Source organism: Castor canadensis, chromosome 2 (assembly GCF_047511655.1).
Source record: "Castor canadensis chromosome 2, mCasCan1.hap1v2, whole genome shotgun sequence".
NCBI lineage: Eukaryota > Metazoa > Chordata > Mammalia > Rodentia > Castoridae > Castor > Castor canadensis.
Window position 1 is genome coordinate 95,198,016 of NC_133387.1, and position 16,860 is coordinate 95,214,875.

Sequence of the window (16,860 nt, forward strand, 5' to 3'; positions counted from 1 at the left end):
GCCACTGCTGGGGACCAAACTGCAGAGGGGCCGGGGGAGGCCAAAGGAAGTCCAAAGGGAAGAAGTCAATGATGAGAGAAAGAGTAGATGGGACTCCATGGGCTGCCAAATGATGAGTACCCAAGAACCGTGTAACATCTTTCCAGACCCTATATACACCCAGTCTCTCACGATCTTCCCACTAAGATAAGGGATTCTATCCCTCCCCCTTCCCAGGAATAAGGAACACATAGCTCAAGTGTAAGTAACTCACCCTGCTGGCAGGTGGCTGAATTAAGACTCAGCTTCACTTCTGACCCACCCACTGTCCTATGCAAAAGGCCAAACACAACGGCAAGGAGGGGCAGAGGCAAGACAGAAACTGCCCCCGGACGTTCAGTCTCACTCTGTGTGTGTTAAAAGGATGTGGTCCTTACCACCTTCAGAAAACAAAAGGACCAAACCCAGGAAGTGTGTTCTATTCAGAAAGATGCCCAGGACACTGCCATAGTCTAAATGATTTGAGGTACAATCTGACCAGCAACTTTGTGTCACATGAACAAAGGGACTTCTCTCGTGATTGGCCTCACAAGACCAAGATAGTTGAGGTCACTTTCTCCCTAGTAAACAGTATTGAAGCAGAACTTCCAATGGGCAAAACTTAGCAACGGACTGAGATGTATTCAAAATCTGCCGATTCAGCTGTCAGCAGAAGCCACCAAATGCTTGAAGCTAACCATTCTTGACATGGAAGAATGAACACTACCCCCACCTGACCTGGCCCTGGCCCTTTCCTGCAGCCCTTTGTTCGACAGAAAGATGTAGACAAGTGTTGGGTCGCTGTGGACTAGCCATGTCAAGCTGAATTCAAAACATGTCCCAGTAATAGGATCTTTTTAATATCCACACCCAGAACTAACAATCAGCCACCTCCTTGCTGTTCTCTGCAATGTGGAAAAACTTGCTATGCACAGCCCCCCAATGCTGTGTCTTGGTGCTCTTTATAAATGGTAGCTACCCAGTTGTCTCTCTCCAAAGAACACTTCCAACAGAGCGTCTTCAATTCTTTCCTATGTTTGTACCTCTGATTCTGTCATATAGATTGCCACAACAACCTACAATTGACAACTTAAGTAAAGGAATTTTAAATGAAAATTCTACTCAAACTGTTCCCATCACAACCCACCATCCTTGAGCGAAGAATCAAACAAAAAGGAAGGAGCAGACAACCAAGAATGCCCTGCAGTCTGTTTCAGGAAGAAACTGACCACAGACCGTGCATGCTTGTCATTATTTTGAATACCATTCACTGATCAATGACAGATGCCAGTCCTTCTGAATTACCAAGGAGAACACCCTAAGGCTTCCCTGGACTGTCCCCATCCAGGCTTGGCTGAGGCCTCCCTCCCAAGGCAAAGGATAACACATTCTGGAGGCAGCCCCTTCTCAATCTTCTGATTTGCATCTCAAACACTGTCCTTTGCTTTAAGGAGAGTGAGCAAAGTGGATTCCTCACTTCATCACTGAGGGCCCAGAGCCTGCCAGGTGTCAAGAATAGTGTGTGGCTGGCAATAGCACACTCATTTTTAAGGAGGATTTGCCTCCCAGGGCATCAAAATCTAAGCAGAAAATTTCTCATGGTATGTGCTGGACTGAGATGTGCTGAAATTTAGTAGTTAGGAAAGAGAAGGAACCAGGTTCCATCCCACCTGTGGTCCTTACTCCAGCAGGCACTCATTCTCACTGGGTCTGATTTCTTCTTATCCTGTGGACAACACCTTGCCCTTCCCTGGATGGTTATGAGGACTTAACACTGCAATAGACGTAATCATAGAGCTCAGCCCTTTCCTTCCTGGGAACACAACCAAGCAATACTCTGCTGTTTGAAACATGACTATCTGCTGAGTGATAGCATGCTATGTAGGTGAGAGGTGCTGAGTTTCAAGGGTCCCTTTGCCATTACCTTTGCTCCTTGAGGAGTCCTATGGCTGGGGGCGCAAAGGGGAGGACTGAATTGATTCTGTATTGATAAAGCAGCATTCTACTTGATACAACCAAATTCCTATTTCAGAGATATGATAATTTTTTAAATCTGCATGGTAAATGCAATCTTAAGGTTAGCTGTATATTAGAAATAATGAGGAAGACCTGGCCCAACCACTCAGAGATTCTGATGGAATTGGCCTGGGACACAGCCTGGGCACCGACATCTAGCATTTGAAGCTTGCCAGGTGAGTCTAATATACAATCTACAGAACGATTGATGTAACTTAATAAAGACCCTATAGACATTTAAGGACATAGTCACATGATGCAGAACAGTCAAAACATTCAGAAGAGAAATGAACCAAAGCAAACTACTTAATAGGTTAAAAATAATTGGGTGATGGAAAGAATTAGTTCATTTTCAACCAGTTTTTGGCCCTCATGTAAGTTTATCCAACAATACAAGTTTTATAGTAATCATGGTGTGAAAAGAAAGCTAAATAAAGACATCCAAGACATAAGGAAGGTGAGAAGCAGTGAAAACGGGCTGTCCTGTCATTCGAGGGTAAGAAAAGACTAAATGGGATGGAATTGCGAATGGGATTCAGATCAGCCACATGAAGGGGTATGGAGCCGGATTCATCTCTGCAGAGCATCCCACCATGATGCCTTTGCTGTCTCACAGGAAGACTCAAAGAACAGCAGACCCTTTAGAGATGAAGGGTCAGTTTAGAGATGAAGATCAGTAGTTGTATCAGCACCGATGAGGAAAAACACTGAGAAAACACAAAACACCTGGCTGAGACTACTGGCCAGTGGTTTAAGAGATCAGAAAAAAAAAAAAGGCTCACCTCAAAAACCCCCAGTCTTAATCCTCATCTCAAAATCCCCAGGCTTACAAGCAAGGGCAAGAAAAGATGCAGGAGGCCTTTGAAATTCTGTTCAGAAAAGTAAGAGGAAACATTCCCGCCACTGGAAAAAGAAGCTCCCATTGCTGTCAGCAAGACCGTGGGGCCCTTTTAAAAAGATAGCAGGTCCAACTCATTGAATCATGCTGAAAACTGAGACCAGCAAAACCCTAAACTCAATTCATGTGGGACACAGCTCTTGGTTTTCAGAAAACATCTGGTCACCTCATCACCACTGTACATTCAGGCCAAGGTATTGCAATATGAAGCAGTAAAAAGACATTTCTGGAAGCAAGGGAAAGCCGCAGCCCTTCCTTCCAAAATAAGCGTTACCTGTGGCCCTGTGCGGTGAAAAACAGGCCTCTGGGTCAGGAAAGTCCAAGACTCCAGCACAGTGCATTCGCCCAGGCTGGGCACACAAAGGCCAACCAGACAGTTCTATGCAAAGTAACCTGCTCTCTCAGCCCATTAGGTAGCCAGATGGAAAGCAAGGAAAATTCCAGTCAATGGCGAGAGAGATCAGGCACTCTGGAGAGAACCCTGAGATCTCAATAGCCCTTGTGCTGCACAGAGACATCCAGAGTTCCCCTTCCCGAGTGAGCATTACCTGGACATGAAGGGCAGCAGGCTCCCAGATGCTCTGAGGGGTTTTTGCAGTGAACAACACAGCGCACCTCAGACTCTGTGACCACACCCTCCTGGAAAACAGAACATCACAAGTAAGTCAGCCAGAATTCTCACTGAGGAATTACTTTAGGAGCATAACCAAGGAAGGAGAAGAATCTGAACCCAAAAAGTGCAAGGTTGGGGAGGTGTCAGGCTCAGAGGTTCCTGGCGCAAATGAGATACGATACAGCTTTCCCTGATCAATGCTTCGGCCTTCCAAGTGCAAATCCTGTCACCTGTTCTTTATCCTGTCCTTGCACTTTCTCTTTGTCTTCCTGTTGTCTAGTTAGTAAGACTTTCTTGCCTTCAGTCAGTACCTGACAGAGCCTAGCTGCGCATTCACGATGGCTTTCAATACTAGCTGTATTTCCTATCATTGTTACTACACCTCTCATTGACCACGAGACACAGAGTGCAAGCATAATTCCCAAACTAGCATCCAGGTTTGTACCTCCAGATAAATCCTAACACTTTCTAGGAAAAACCAGATAGATGCAATCTTATAAATATCACTCAGCCTCACATAAAGTTTGGGTCTCAGTTTTGTTCAACATTAAATGAAAAGATCAGACAAAACTGTTTCTAAGTTTATATTAAATATGCCAAAACACAGAGTTTAGGTTTTAATCACGAAATCAAGTTAGTCATTTGCAAATCAATCTTGGCACTTGTAATATTTTTAATTTCAACTGAAACTTTTTTTTTTGTAGTGCTGAGGTTTTGAACTCAGGGCCTCACACTTGCTAGCCAGATGCTCTACCACTTGGGCCACTCTGTACCAGTCCTTTTATGTGTTGAGGTTCCTTTTTTTTTTTAAATACAGTCTCGCTTTCAATTTTTTGGACTGGCCTCGAACCATGATACTCCTGATCTCTACCTCCTGAGTAGCTAGGATTACAGGTATAAGCTTGGCTCCCAGCCAATTGAAACATTTTCAAAATTGATTTACACATTTGGTCACTGAAGAAGTCCTTCTATATTCTCTACCCATTTTGTAAACAAATTCCTGTTTTTGTTTATTTGTTTAATTTTGTTTTGAATGGAGAAAACAGATGTTACAATTCAACAGTTGGCCATTTGATTCATTGTCTCTGCTACCATGTCATCTCAATCTGACAAGGAAGGTTGTGTCTTACATGTCTTTACATCATGTCAGACCTGTGGTTTGTACTCTAAGGGGAATTTATTGTGGTCTATATTATATTTGGAGGAAAAAAATTCCTAAAATATCAGCATAGACAACATCAAAAAGGAGCTATGCTTTAGTTATATAACTGAAGCAATGCAGAAAGCTATAGCCTGAGGTCAATTTTTCCTCCATATCTGCAATCCAGATGGAGGACTCAGGTTAGCTCCCAGACTCAATTTCCTGTCTGTGATCTTCAGATTTTCCTCTTCTACTAAGAAACTAAAAGCGGGACAGTAAAGGTGAATTTTCGCCATCATTTCATCAGAAGATTTAAGGCAGAAGGTAGACCAGATCATTCATTAGATTTGCTGTCACCTGTCTGCTTCCTAGTTGTACCCACCACATGCAGGCATCTAGCAGAAGCATTTTAATCATAGTCTCACTTATTGCTTACAATTTTGCAAAGAAATCATCTGCTCCCAATGTAAAGAGGGTACAAGTGAGGCATGGAGAGATAAAGGAACTAGCTATATGAGAGACAGAGCCCACGTGCCCTTGCCGTCTCCTCTGTAACTGATTTTGTGCCCAGAGAAGAGCTTGTAGAGACAGACTGCAATTGTGTCCTTCTTTGGGGGAACAAGACTTGCCTGCTAGATACAGGTAAATGGTGTCCTGCATCCTTCAATGAGGTCTCATTTCCAAAAGAAGGAAACAAGTGGGTAGGAGCAGGAAGGTGCCAGTTGAGCAAAGGAACAGCTTTGTGTAACTACCTTCACAGAGTTTTGCTTTCTGCTTATTGAATATTCACTATAGTGGCTTAAGTGAAGTTTTAGAGAAGGAGGAAGAATGAGAGGCGAAGTTCATTTTGAGCAGCCAGCATCCCCCTCCTGTGCACCATTCTGCAGTTGAGCATTTCCTAACTTCTGATAATAACTCAGTATTCCTGCATCAATCCTCTCCTGGGCCCTGTTGAGTAGCCGGCAACTAACAGTGATAGGCAATAGAAGTTTCAGTCCTAATGGTAGATAATGACTTCATTTACTCTTTAGGCAACAAAACATGCCTTCCCATAAGGTAGCTTGCATTTAATTTAAAAAATGTCTCCATCCAAAGGCAGCAAAATGTACCCCAGTCCAAGCAATTAGAGGACTGATAAGGTCTCTGAGGGTTGTATACAAATGTTATGCTGGATTTCAAAGGGCATGAGGCCATCTTATTGAATGACATTGTAACCGAGGCTTCTGCAGTGCCCCTACTAAACAGTGAAAATTTCACTGATCAAGAGACAGGGCAGAGGTGGAGTGCTACAAATTTTGATAGGAATGTGGGCTTTCAGTATTATTAAAATTCATTGTTCTTGTCTTTTTGTACTAAAAATGATTTAACAGCATCATCTGTATAGGCAATTTTTTAATTATGTTAAAATTAGAAAAGCATTATTTTTTAACAAAGTAGTTCTATAGAGATAAACAAAGGAGTTTGAAAATGTAGGATCTTCATTTCTCTTTGGTTCATTTTGCTGTGTTTAATACCTGCAGGGATTAGAGCCAAGTGGAATTACTACACCTTTTGGAATTCATCAAGGATCAACCACAATGGATTCCTTAGTTGCTGAACTGGTGGTTCTTAAATTTGTCAGGCTGAAATCACTGAGATTACAGTGCACTAATTGCTTCAGTTTAATACAGTTTACAGATTGGCTCCAGTTCAAAAATCTTTCTAAATCAAAGAAGGAAAACATTTCTTATCTAACAATGCCTCTTTTCTGCTAACAGGAATTCATGTTTTTCTCAGAGATGATTTCACAGGAAGACATGAGTTTCCCCCAAGGACATATGCATCTTCCTGGAATTTTTCCAGGCATAATTTAACAATGGTAGACCATTCTGCTATATGTTTCTGGAAACAAGTCCTATACAATATCTATCCTGTACCTGTCTTGTTATGGTAAATGTCACAATAAATATGTACAAGGACCCAGTTTGTTTTTCATTTGTTTCTCATTTTGTCTGTCTTTGGGGGCCTCACTCTGTGTTGTCTGAAATGGGTAGCTGAGGAAGACTCCATGGATTCCTTTTTACTGGAGTGTACAATAATATAATTTACCTGACACTGACGCAAGACACAGGGCTCAGCTGGGCTCTGCCATTTGAAAGAGCTGTTATAAGTATTTCCTTCATAGGTGCAACCTAGACAGGAAAAAAACAGAAAGGAAAAGAAAGGCCAAGAATGAATGTGGGCTTCCTTTCTCTTTGGAGAAAAAGAAATTAAATCCTCTAAGCCAAGACTGGCTCTTTGCTACTTTTCCCAAACACAGCTAAGCCTTCTAAGTATCCACTTGGCATGTGCTTACATTACTTCTTTGACTACTGAATGCATTAACCTTGTGGACTATATTTTCAAATAAAAAAACCATAGATTAGTAAATTCTCTTGGCTAAAATATATAACATCATGATTTTATTTATGCTTAATCAAGTATGAGAAGTAGCTGAGCTAAAAACACCACTATGAAACAGGATCTTCCATAACTAAATGAATTCAAAATTGCTGAAGATCAAGAGGGAAGTTTAAAACATGGTGGGAAATAAAAGCAGAAAATTAAAATATAGGAACTGATTGAAAAATTCTAAACCTATCCCACTCTTGAAGATCTACTTTCTTCCCCAGATAAAGCCTTCCAAGGCTTACCTCTCACCTTTAAGAGCTATGATTTCATATTTTACTTTCATTTTACTTCCAGGTAATACCAATGTATGAATTCCCCTGTGTTAACTCACTGGCCAAAATAAAAGCCATACTAATTCACTGGGCAAAACAGAAGTCAGTAGCCAGAGATCTTCAAACAAGGAAACAAGTCAATTAGCTTACATCCCTGGATGGCAATAAAAAAAAAAAAAAAGTAACAGTATGAAGAACATGATTCATTCAATATTGATTTGTTTGTACAACTTACATTCTGTCTATACTATGATACACACTTTCTGGGAAAACATACCTGGAAATACACATGGTCACTGAATTCTTAGGAACCCAGAGATTTACCAAAAATAGCCCCAAAAAGCATAGATGCAGGAACATACAACATGAGATCATGTAGAAGTAAAATGGTCTCTTGTTGCAGTGAAGCACTTCTGACTAATTCAACTCACATCAGTTTATCTTCTCCAAAGCACAGAGAAAAGACTCACCTCCCTCCATGACTTCTTTTAGACACCATTGTGGTAAAAAAAAAAAAAAATACTTCTTAATACACATACGCAGAAAAATAAAAAGACTTAGGAAATTTTCAACAGATGTTTTCATAAACTCAGAACCATGATCTGAATTCCCAAAGAATTATGAATGACTGAAAAGAGCTCAGTCATACTCTGCTCTCTAGTTCCTACAAATCAAATTACTAAAGTACACAGCTGATTGGAAACATATTAAGGAAATGCTTTCACTATATATTTTTAATTTCCTTTGCATGAAGTGTTACAGAGATAAAGTGTACAACCACAGGTACCTTTAGCATACTACAAATACTCATGCCAAATCGAGGAAGAATACAGTATATTTTCAACAATGAAAACCAATATAAAACTATTTGAGCTAGCATAAATCTTACTGAACAAACGCACTTACAATCAACGTGCCATGTGCGTGTCTGATCCGCTAACACAGGCGCGCTCAGATAATAAATAACTCATTCCGAGAGATGGAGGCAGGGAAATCAGAGAACCAAATCCAATTCATGTAAAGTCCAAGTAAATATGAAATGCCTGCCAAGTCTGCTGGTGGAGTTTCCGAATACATTATATATTTTCATCTCCTGAATTAAAAACTTAAAGAAAGGGTGATTTTTTTGCTGCTAATAGGGCAGGAAAGATCTTGCCTTTTTCACTCAGAAGGAGGAAGTGTTACACAAAACCGACATAGATCAGGGAGGAGGTACAGGACAGGAGACCACTCCTAAGCAATGCCAGGTCATGTGCAAAGGGCTCCCAGGAGTAACAGGGCCGTCTGGTTATTCCACTCTAAATGAGATAGAGGTATTGGAACAAGCAGTCCACATAGGACAGGGAACCCAACAGTGGTTTGGGCTTCAAATAACTGTTGGAAGTCTTGTTCTTCCATCATATTTGACATGGAAAAAAGTGAGTAGAAATATTGGAAGATCAGACCAAAGTCAGATTGTGAAGTGCTCTATTGCTTAACTGCCCTTGTTCTCATGTCAGTTTACCACACTCCAGTCCATATAGTAGATTTCCTCACATGATGGATGAATCTGAAGACGGAGTAGATTCAAAAACATCTGTGAAAATCTCTGCAGTAAATGTAACCCATGCTTTTGCTTCCTCACCTGCCCTCACTCCATCAGCTAGTTAGGGAGACTTTAGCACACCAGGTATTAAGAGTTGACTTCACATATAAGAGCTATTCGGGTAATAAGACAACTAAAGAAAGGCGATTTTCACTACTCTTTGACTTCATGTTCTAAGATAAACATGTAACCTTAGTCAAAGATACTAACTTGAACTATGTGAAACCTGGACAAAGAGAACCTTATAAATGCTCAAGAAATAAGTGAGAGGGAGGAGGCGGGGAGCAGGGGAGAAAAATGGCCCAAACAATGTATACACATATGAATAAATGAATTAAAAAAATAAGAAATAAGTGACCTCTGTTTTTCTGTAAAGCAAACTTCTTTATAATAAATTCTATTTGCCACCAACTTTATGCTGCTAATAGACTAGAAGGGCAATGTCTTCCTCCTCTTTTTATTTAAGCCCCAGAGGCAAAACATACTCTCTTTCATTGGCCAGAGTAGAGAAGCAGAGAAAAACTTCCACCATATATCCAAATAGTGCCTTTCACATTACCTCCAGTGAAAGACCAGTTTATTTTGTTCTGATTCTAATCCAATGTGAACCAATACTTTTATAAAACTTAGTAAACGTTTTCTTACTAGAAAAATGGAATTTAAAGACTATAGAAAATACCAGCTCACTTTTTCAATTATTACACGCACTGGGCATAGAATACCCACCCTGTCAAGTGGCACTGACTGTTTTAGTTGTTTACTCTCTATACCTATGTCCCTGGAGATCAGCATTGTAGTCCAAGGACCACTGGGAGCCTACAGAACACTTTCTGACAATTATTGCATTGGGGATATGTCATGAGAGTGAGGAACAACTCACAGAAACAATAAAAATTATTAAAGCTTCAATGTTTAAAACTAGAAGCAAACTTACAGATAATACTGCTTTACCTCCTTCATTCCAGATGAGAAAATTTACACAGAAAGGATGAAGTGGCCTGCTCCAAATGAGAGGGAATTAAGTGTGAAATCCACATCTTCACATCCAGGTCTAAATTGCTAGTATTATTTTTGCATTACAATCTTGATGGCCCAGGACAAAAATTAAATGACAGCAGATCCAATAAATAAATGAAAAAGTGAGGGGGGGTAGGTAAAATAGGTAAACAAATAGCTTTTTCTTAGTCTTTAAATATCTTCTAAGTAAACTTTCTTCATGGAAATGTATCACCATCTATAGGTTTTATTTCCTGGTGATAAACAGCTTTTGAAATACCACAAACTCAATAAAGCTTATTAAACCAGCAAGCAGAAGTGATTCTTTTCTGATAAAATCACCACAATATATTTAAACCAGTAATTCTCAACCAAGGGTGATTTTGCCTTCCACACCCACCCATACCCAGGGGAATTTTAACAATGTTAAGAGACACTGTTTGTTGTCACACTGGGAGTGAGGGATGCTAGGGGTATGTGGCAGACAGAGGCCAGGCAAGCTACCAAACCCTACAAGGTAAACAAAGAATTAACCAGCTCAAAGGGTCAACTGTGCCAAGGTTGGGAAATCCTGATAATAAACCAAAATTCAGAGCTCATTAATTCTTCTTTATACCTAAAATAATGCAAAAAATGTGCTTAAAGTAGTTACACTTTCCTTTTACATTATTTTGGCTCTTTTAATATTAAATATTTTCAGAGTGAGAAAGAACTTCATAGTTTTTTTTCTAGTTCATATACTGTAGTAGAAACGCTCTCTCTGCCGAGTCAACCAGTCAACTCAGAAAATACATGGCAATGGAAACAGGAAGAGCACAAATTAATTAAATCCACAGTTAAGTAATAAAATTCATTTTTTTTCTATTAGTTGCAACCTTTTTCAGTGGCCAAGCTATCCCAAGGGATAGAGAAAAACCACACGTTTTCATCATTCTGTTGTTAAAATAACTGTTAAAAATCATCAGGACCATAAAGGAATGGCATTGGTCTTCTAACAAGCCTTAATTGTGCCTTGTTTCACCCTTCCTAGTCTAAATCCTCTCACTTTTCTTTTAACATGAGCCTAAGACCAGAGAACCAGATTTTGCCATTGCCACTAACCTAGTCCCCAGTACCCAAAGTCCTCACAGTGTGGTCCCACCTCCCAGTTCTAGTCCTTTCATCTCATTTCCAGAACTCCAACTCAGAACCTAGGGTAACTTTCATGATGAACTTGCATCTTCTGAATGTGTGTGCCAGGACCTCAACCAAAGCTATCTGACTTCTGTAGGGCAGCTATCCACTATTCAGAAAAAACTTGCCCTTTATGTGTCCAGCCAGAAGAGTCTCAGTCTTTCCCATCAGACCTTTCTGTGGATGCTGACCGTTTCCTTCTTCAACCTCCTCTCATGCCTTCCAGATGCTCCCTTCTGATTATTTTTCCATCCCCTGCACTCTGGCCTCTGCTAAGCTGTTCTATATTTCTCATTTGGACTATGACAATAGGCTGTTTTTATGATTGTGAGGTGTCTCTTTCAAGCCATCCTCCTCCACTGTTGTCAATGTGCTCTTTCAAGTCTAGACTTACTGTGTCATTTTCATACTGTCATACTTCTATACCTTAGGCTGGCTGAGATGTAGAATGCACACTTATCCCTAACCCTTCTTCTCCAGAACAACTGGATCAAAATCTCCAGCAAATCTTTGGATACCAGCAAATGAAAGTAGAAGAGCAATCTCACGTACAACTGAAATTAAAAATCATTAGCCAGTACTCTAAACTTACAACTTCTTGGTATATACAGTCATGTCTTAGTACCCAGAGGGAATAGTTTCAGGACCCCCCAGGACACCAAAATCTGTTGATGCTCAATCTTTATAACAAATGGCATAGCATTTGCATGTAACCTACCCACATCCTCTCTTATACTTTAAATCACTGTAACTTATTTATAATACCTAACATGATATGTATGCTATGTAAATAGTTGTCATGCTGTGTTGTTCAGGGAAAAATAACAAGGATGAAAAGTCTGTTCATAAACATTACAGATACAGATTTTTTCAAATATTTTCAATCTGCAGTTGATTGAATCCACAGATTCAGAGCCTGAAGATAATGGATAGCCAATAGTACAGCTCCCAGGCCTGGTTCCCACCCACCTCTTCACCCTCTTTTCTGCTGCTCCCAAACTCATATTTCCTCTACTCCATACAAGCCTCACTTAAAACTCCCCCAGTCTTCTGGTTTTCTCGTCCTGCGATCTTGCACATGCTTGTCTCTTCTTGAAAAACCCAAATCTCATCTATTCCTTCCATCTCTTTAGCCCCCATAACGATACATAGGTCATCCAAGATCTCAGTCCTTGCCTACCTCGCTCATCCTTCAAATCTCAGCCTAAAGTCATAATCTGGGAAGCCATTTTGACACTTCCTTGCTCAGAGTGTATTTCTGTGCTCTTTCTCCATCTGTGTATTTCCAGGTCCCTTACGGTACTTTGTATAAAGCAGGTACTTAATGAATTTTGCTGGTTTAAATAACAAGCACTAACATTCCTGAAAAATCACAGAAATAGTGAGGATGACATTCTCTGGACCTCCTGTCTCCCTGACCCAATCAATCCCACTTCCAGGGAAGCAAAGGTCTCCTGGAGTCATGTGGATGAGCTCTTTATCAGTAGGGTATCTTTTACCCAAAATCCAGTTCAGTTCCCCAAACTACTGCTTTATTTTTGTTCTGTTTTGTTTTGTTTTTGTTTATTTGGTTGGTTGGTTGGTTCGGTTTGGTTAATAAGCATTCAGTCATATTTATTTAAATGAAACCAAATTTGTGTTCTCTAAAGTCAGTTCATGCCGTGAGGGACAGAATAAGAGAGCAGACAGGTCAGCCATTCTTTGCTGCTCCTGGCTCCCTGACATGGCAACTCCCACCCTCTGGACTTGGTCAATAAAACCCCAAATTACCCCAGCCCAATTCCAGTTTTTTCATGAGTTCAATTTCTTCATGAGTTGCAGACACCATATTCTAAAACCATATGGAGTAACAATTAGAAGGGATAAACACAAAGTCTGACTGGTCATTTGAGGGCTTGAATTGTGTCCTTAAGAGTTCATTAACACAGGCTTTTATTACTATTCAGGGCTATACCTACCATGAGTCCCGCGGACAATTTTGCTTATTTTTGACTAATGGGAATTTTATAGCCAACCCATTTCCTCAATCCCAAGAGAAGAAATCAGACTCGTGAAGTGAGTTCCTAAAGAGTGGCATGTGCCCCTAACCACAACATTCTTTTTATAGCTTTTGTGCTTTGTATTCAAACTAGAAATTCAATATATGATCCAAATGAAATAATTGACAATAGAATATGAAATTGTAGAACTCTATTTTACTTAGCTTTTGGTGACTACATTAATAAAATCCCAAATAAACAGAAATATCAGATGAGTACAGTAAGTCACTTGCAAATTCTGCTCACTTTACCAATACAAAAGGCCACCAACTGTCCACATGAACTTCTTATATTTCTCATCTTTGTGTTTATTGCAGACTACAAAGTGATGAGATTTGGCTTACAGTCTCACAGAACTTAACAGTATTATAACAAGATAATATCTGGCATTGATTTTAAGATAACAAAATCGATTTTATAAACTGTAAATAAATTGGGCTTCTATTTGGTAAATATGCTTTTGCATTCTTAATAAAACTAATACAATGAAAGAAATATGCAATAAATACATTCAGTGAAGAAATCACTTGCAACAACTTTTTTATGTGTGCCACATGCCTATCGTTGTTTGTGTTTCATGTGTTCTGACCATAAACCCTTCTAAATGCTTCTTCCTCAGCACGGACTCACATTGCAGCAGCCATTCTGCCCTCAGCACCCCACTGACAGACAGCACCCACTGCTTCACAGTAGGCAAGGGAGAAAGGAGCAAGGTCAGCTCACCTTAAGCAAAGATGGAGAAAAACAAACAGCAATACACCAGGGATCTGTCCAATGAAGTCATCATACTGCTTTTTCTAATGTGGACAGGAAAATGTCACTGAAGCCCTTTTCCAGAAATGAGTTCCAAAAAACATTTTTCAAAAAATTTTTATGTGGAAAAAAAATACTCCAATAAGAAAAAGGGAAAGAAGAGAGAAATTTTAAATCCTGTGTGACTGTTACAGGTAAGCACTGTACTTGAGGAGTTTTCACCTGAAACTAAATTTTATTCTTATTAAAAAACACCATAGGACAGACAAGATTTTATCCCCAGTTTGCAAAAATGAGGAAAATAAAGTTGAGGAGAGTGAAATGACTCTGTCCCAGTTGCACAGCCACTCTTTCTGTCTTACTCCAAAACCCACATCACACAAACTACTCTGTTTCTACCAGGCTCAGAAAGTGGTAGCTTCCATGGTGAAAATAATGACCTGGGGAGGACGACATGCTGCCTTTCCATGATACTTCAAAGAGATGTTTCAGCAGTGACTGAAAGCAGGACTTACAAGGCAAAATGCAGGCCTTGTGGCTGGAGTGGTGAGAGATGATTTTTGTGGATTTATGTTTGAATTCTGTTATAAATGCCTTTATGTTTGGCCACCGATCATGCTACGCCTTAGGCCCTCTGACATGAGGAAGCAACAAATAATTAGAGCTCAAAGGATCAAATTCAAACATCTCAGGTTTGATTCATGCATTTTTTAAAAATAAGAACATGTTCCACAGTTTGGGTTACACAGTGGCAGCCCAAGAAAATAAAACTTATTCAAAAACAGAAAAAATAACCAACAACCTCATAGAACGTATTACAGTGGATACAGACAAAAAGTCATGAAGGGAATTCGTCCGTTTCCCCAAAGTTATTTCAAAAACATCAGTGAGTATCATCTCTTGGACAAGAATAATGAAGATATGAGATGTCTACACACACATACGAAATAACATCTTTGTGATCAAAGTTTTCCTGTGGGTGATTTTTATACCTTTGAAAGTATATTAGATGATATGATCTTTATGGTTAATTAAATAGGAAATTCAGGGCTCACCGAGAAAAAATTGTCATGAATATTCCAGTACTACCCTTTTTCTTTGAAAATAATTCTAGATTCACTAGAGGGTGCAGATAAATATGCAAGGAGAGGACACGCACCTTCCTCAAACCTCTTCCAATGTTAACATCTTATGGAACTTTAGTACAGTATCAAAACCAGGAAGTTGACCATTGATGCAATCCACAGAGCTTATTCAGATTTTACCAATTTTTAGATACACACTTTGTGTGTGGTATGTGTGTGTTTGTGTGTGTGTATGCAGTTTTATCATGTGCAGATCTTATAACCAATCAACTTTCACGGCACTTACTTCATAAGACTCCCTCTGGCTGTTCATTCATAAACACACTCACTGTGCTTCTCACTCCATCCCAGACTAGTGGCAACCACTAACCAACTTTCCTTCTCTATAATTTTGTTATTCAATAATGTTCTACTAATGGGATTATATGGTATGTAGCCTTTTGAGATCAACTCTTCTCTCTCAGAAAAAGTATTTTAGGTCCAAATAAGTTATTGGATCTATCGCTTGTTCCTTTTTTATTGCTGAGCAATATTCCCAAATATAGATGCACCATAGCTTAACCATTCAGATTTTCATTTGAATGGGACAATTGCTTATGAATACAATCTCAGAGTCATATGGTAAGTGTTTGTTTAGTTTTGTAAGGAGCTGTCACACTGATTTCCAGGGTGACTGAACCATTTGACACTCTCACCAGCTACTTTCCATTTCTTCACCAGTGGTTAGTGTCATCATTTTTAAGCCATTTTTGATAGGTGAGTAGTGATACTTTGTTGTGATTTTGATTTGCGTTTTCCTGATAACTAATGATATTGGACATCTTTTAATTGTCATCTATATATTTTTTTGATTAAAAGTCTCTTCATATATTTTGTCCATTTCTAATTAGATTTTTTTTGTCCTGCTCACAAAGTCTTCCATAGAACAAACTGTATTTTATTGATGTGGTGCAAGTTACGAGTCTTGGCTTTTTATGGACAGTGCTTTTGGTATCAAGTTTGAAAACTTTTTGCCCAACCCTCGGTCCCAAATATTTTCTCCTACATGGTTTTTCTATGCTTTTGTTTATAGTTGCACATTTAAGCCTGTGGTCAATTTTTGCATAATGAGTAAGGTTCTGGTCAGGATTTTTTTTTTCTTTGTCTATGGCTACTTAATTGTCCCAGTAACATGCACTAAAAAACTAGCCTGCTTCCACTGAATTTCTTTGGAGCCTTTATTAAAAGTCAATTGGACATACTTGTGTGAGTCTGTTTCTGGGTTCTCCATTCTGTTCCATAGATCTTTGCATCTGTCCCTCAGTCTTTACCACACTGTCTTTATTACTACGGCTGTAAGTGGAATGATTCCTTCCATTTCATTCTTGTTTTTTCAGAATTGTTTCAGCTATTCTAAGTCACTAGACTGTTTATATGAATTCTTTAGTAAGTTCGTCTCTGCGCACAAAATACCCATTGGCCCCTCCCTTTTTAAACCATTTTAAAAATTAGTCATATGGGGTGGGGGAAACAAAACAAATTACTTATTATGGGAAATCAGGCTTGATTCACCTATCATGCAGGAACCTCTCACACTGCAGGACAAAGCCTGATTGTGTCTGCCTTATAGTGGGGAGCACTTATCAAGGAGCAGGGGGATCGAGGGCTAAGGGATCCCTGGGGATCTGAAAAATATAGATTCCTACAACCTGTCTGTTTCCTCTTATCTACCACCTTCTTTATCTGGGTTCTTTTCTGGGAAGTTGAAGCTGAGCCTCTTTGCTTGGGATGATTTGGATCTGTGTGACCAGTAGAAGAGCATCTGGTTAAATAGTCAAGCACTTGCTCACAGTCTCCTGGGA

At 39.6% G+C, this 16,860-nt stretch overlaps 1 protein-coding gene across 4 annotated transcripts in view; it reads right to left on the reverse strand.

Moving 5' to 3' along the window:
- The window catches only part of Bmper (BMP binding endothelial regulator), a 347,506-nt gene that overhangs the window by 169,078 nt on the left and 161,568 nt on the right, over positions 1-16,860 (reverse strand). For all 4 annotated transcript variants that reach the window (XM_074065307.1, XM_074065308.1, XM_074065309.1 and 1 more), the window contains 2 exons: positions 6,775-6,857; positions 3,481-3,571 (listed from right to left, as the gene is read on the reverse strand). In XM_074065307.1, the coding sequence (XP_073921408.1) occupies positions 3,481-3,571; positions 6,775-6,857 (174 nt within the window). The remainder of the gene's footprint in view (positions 1-3,480; positions 3,572-6,774; positions 6,858-16,860) is intronic.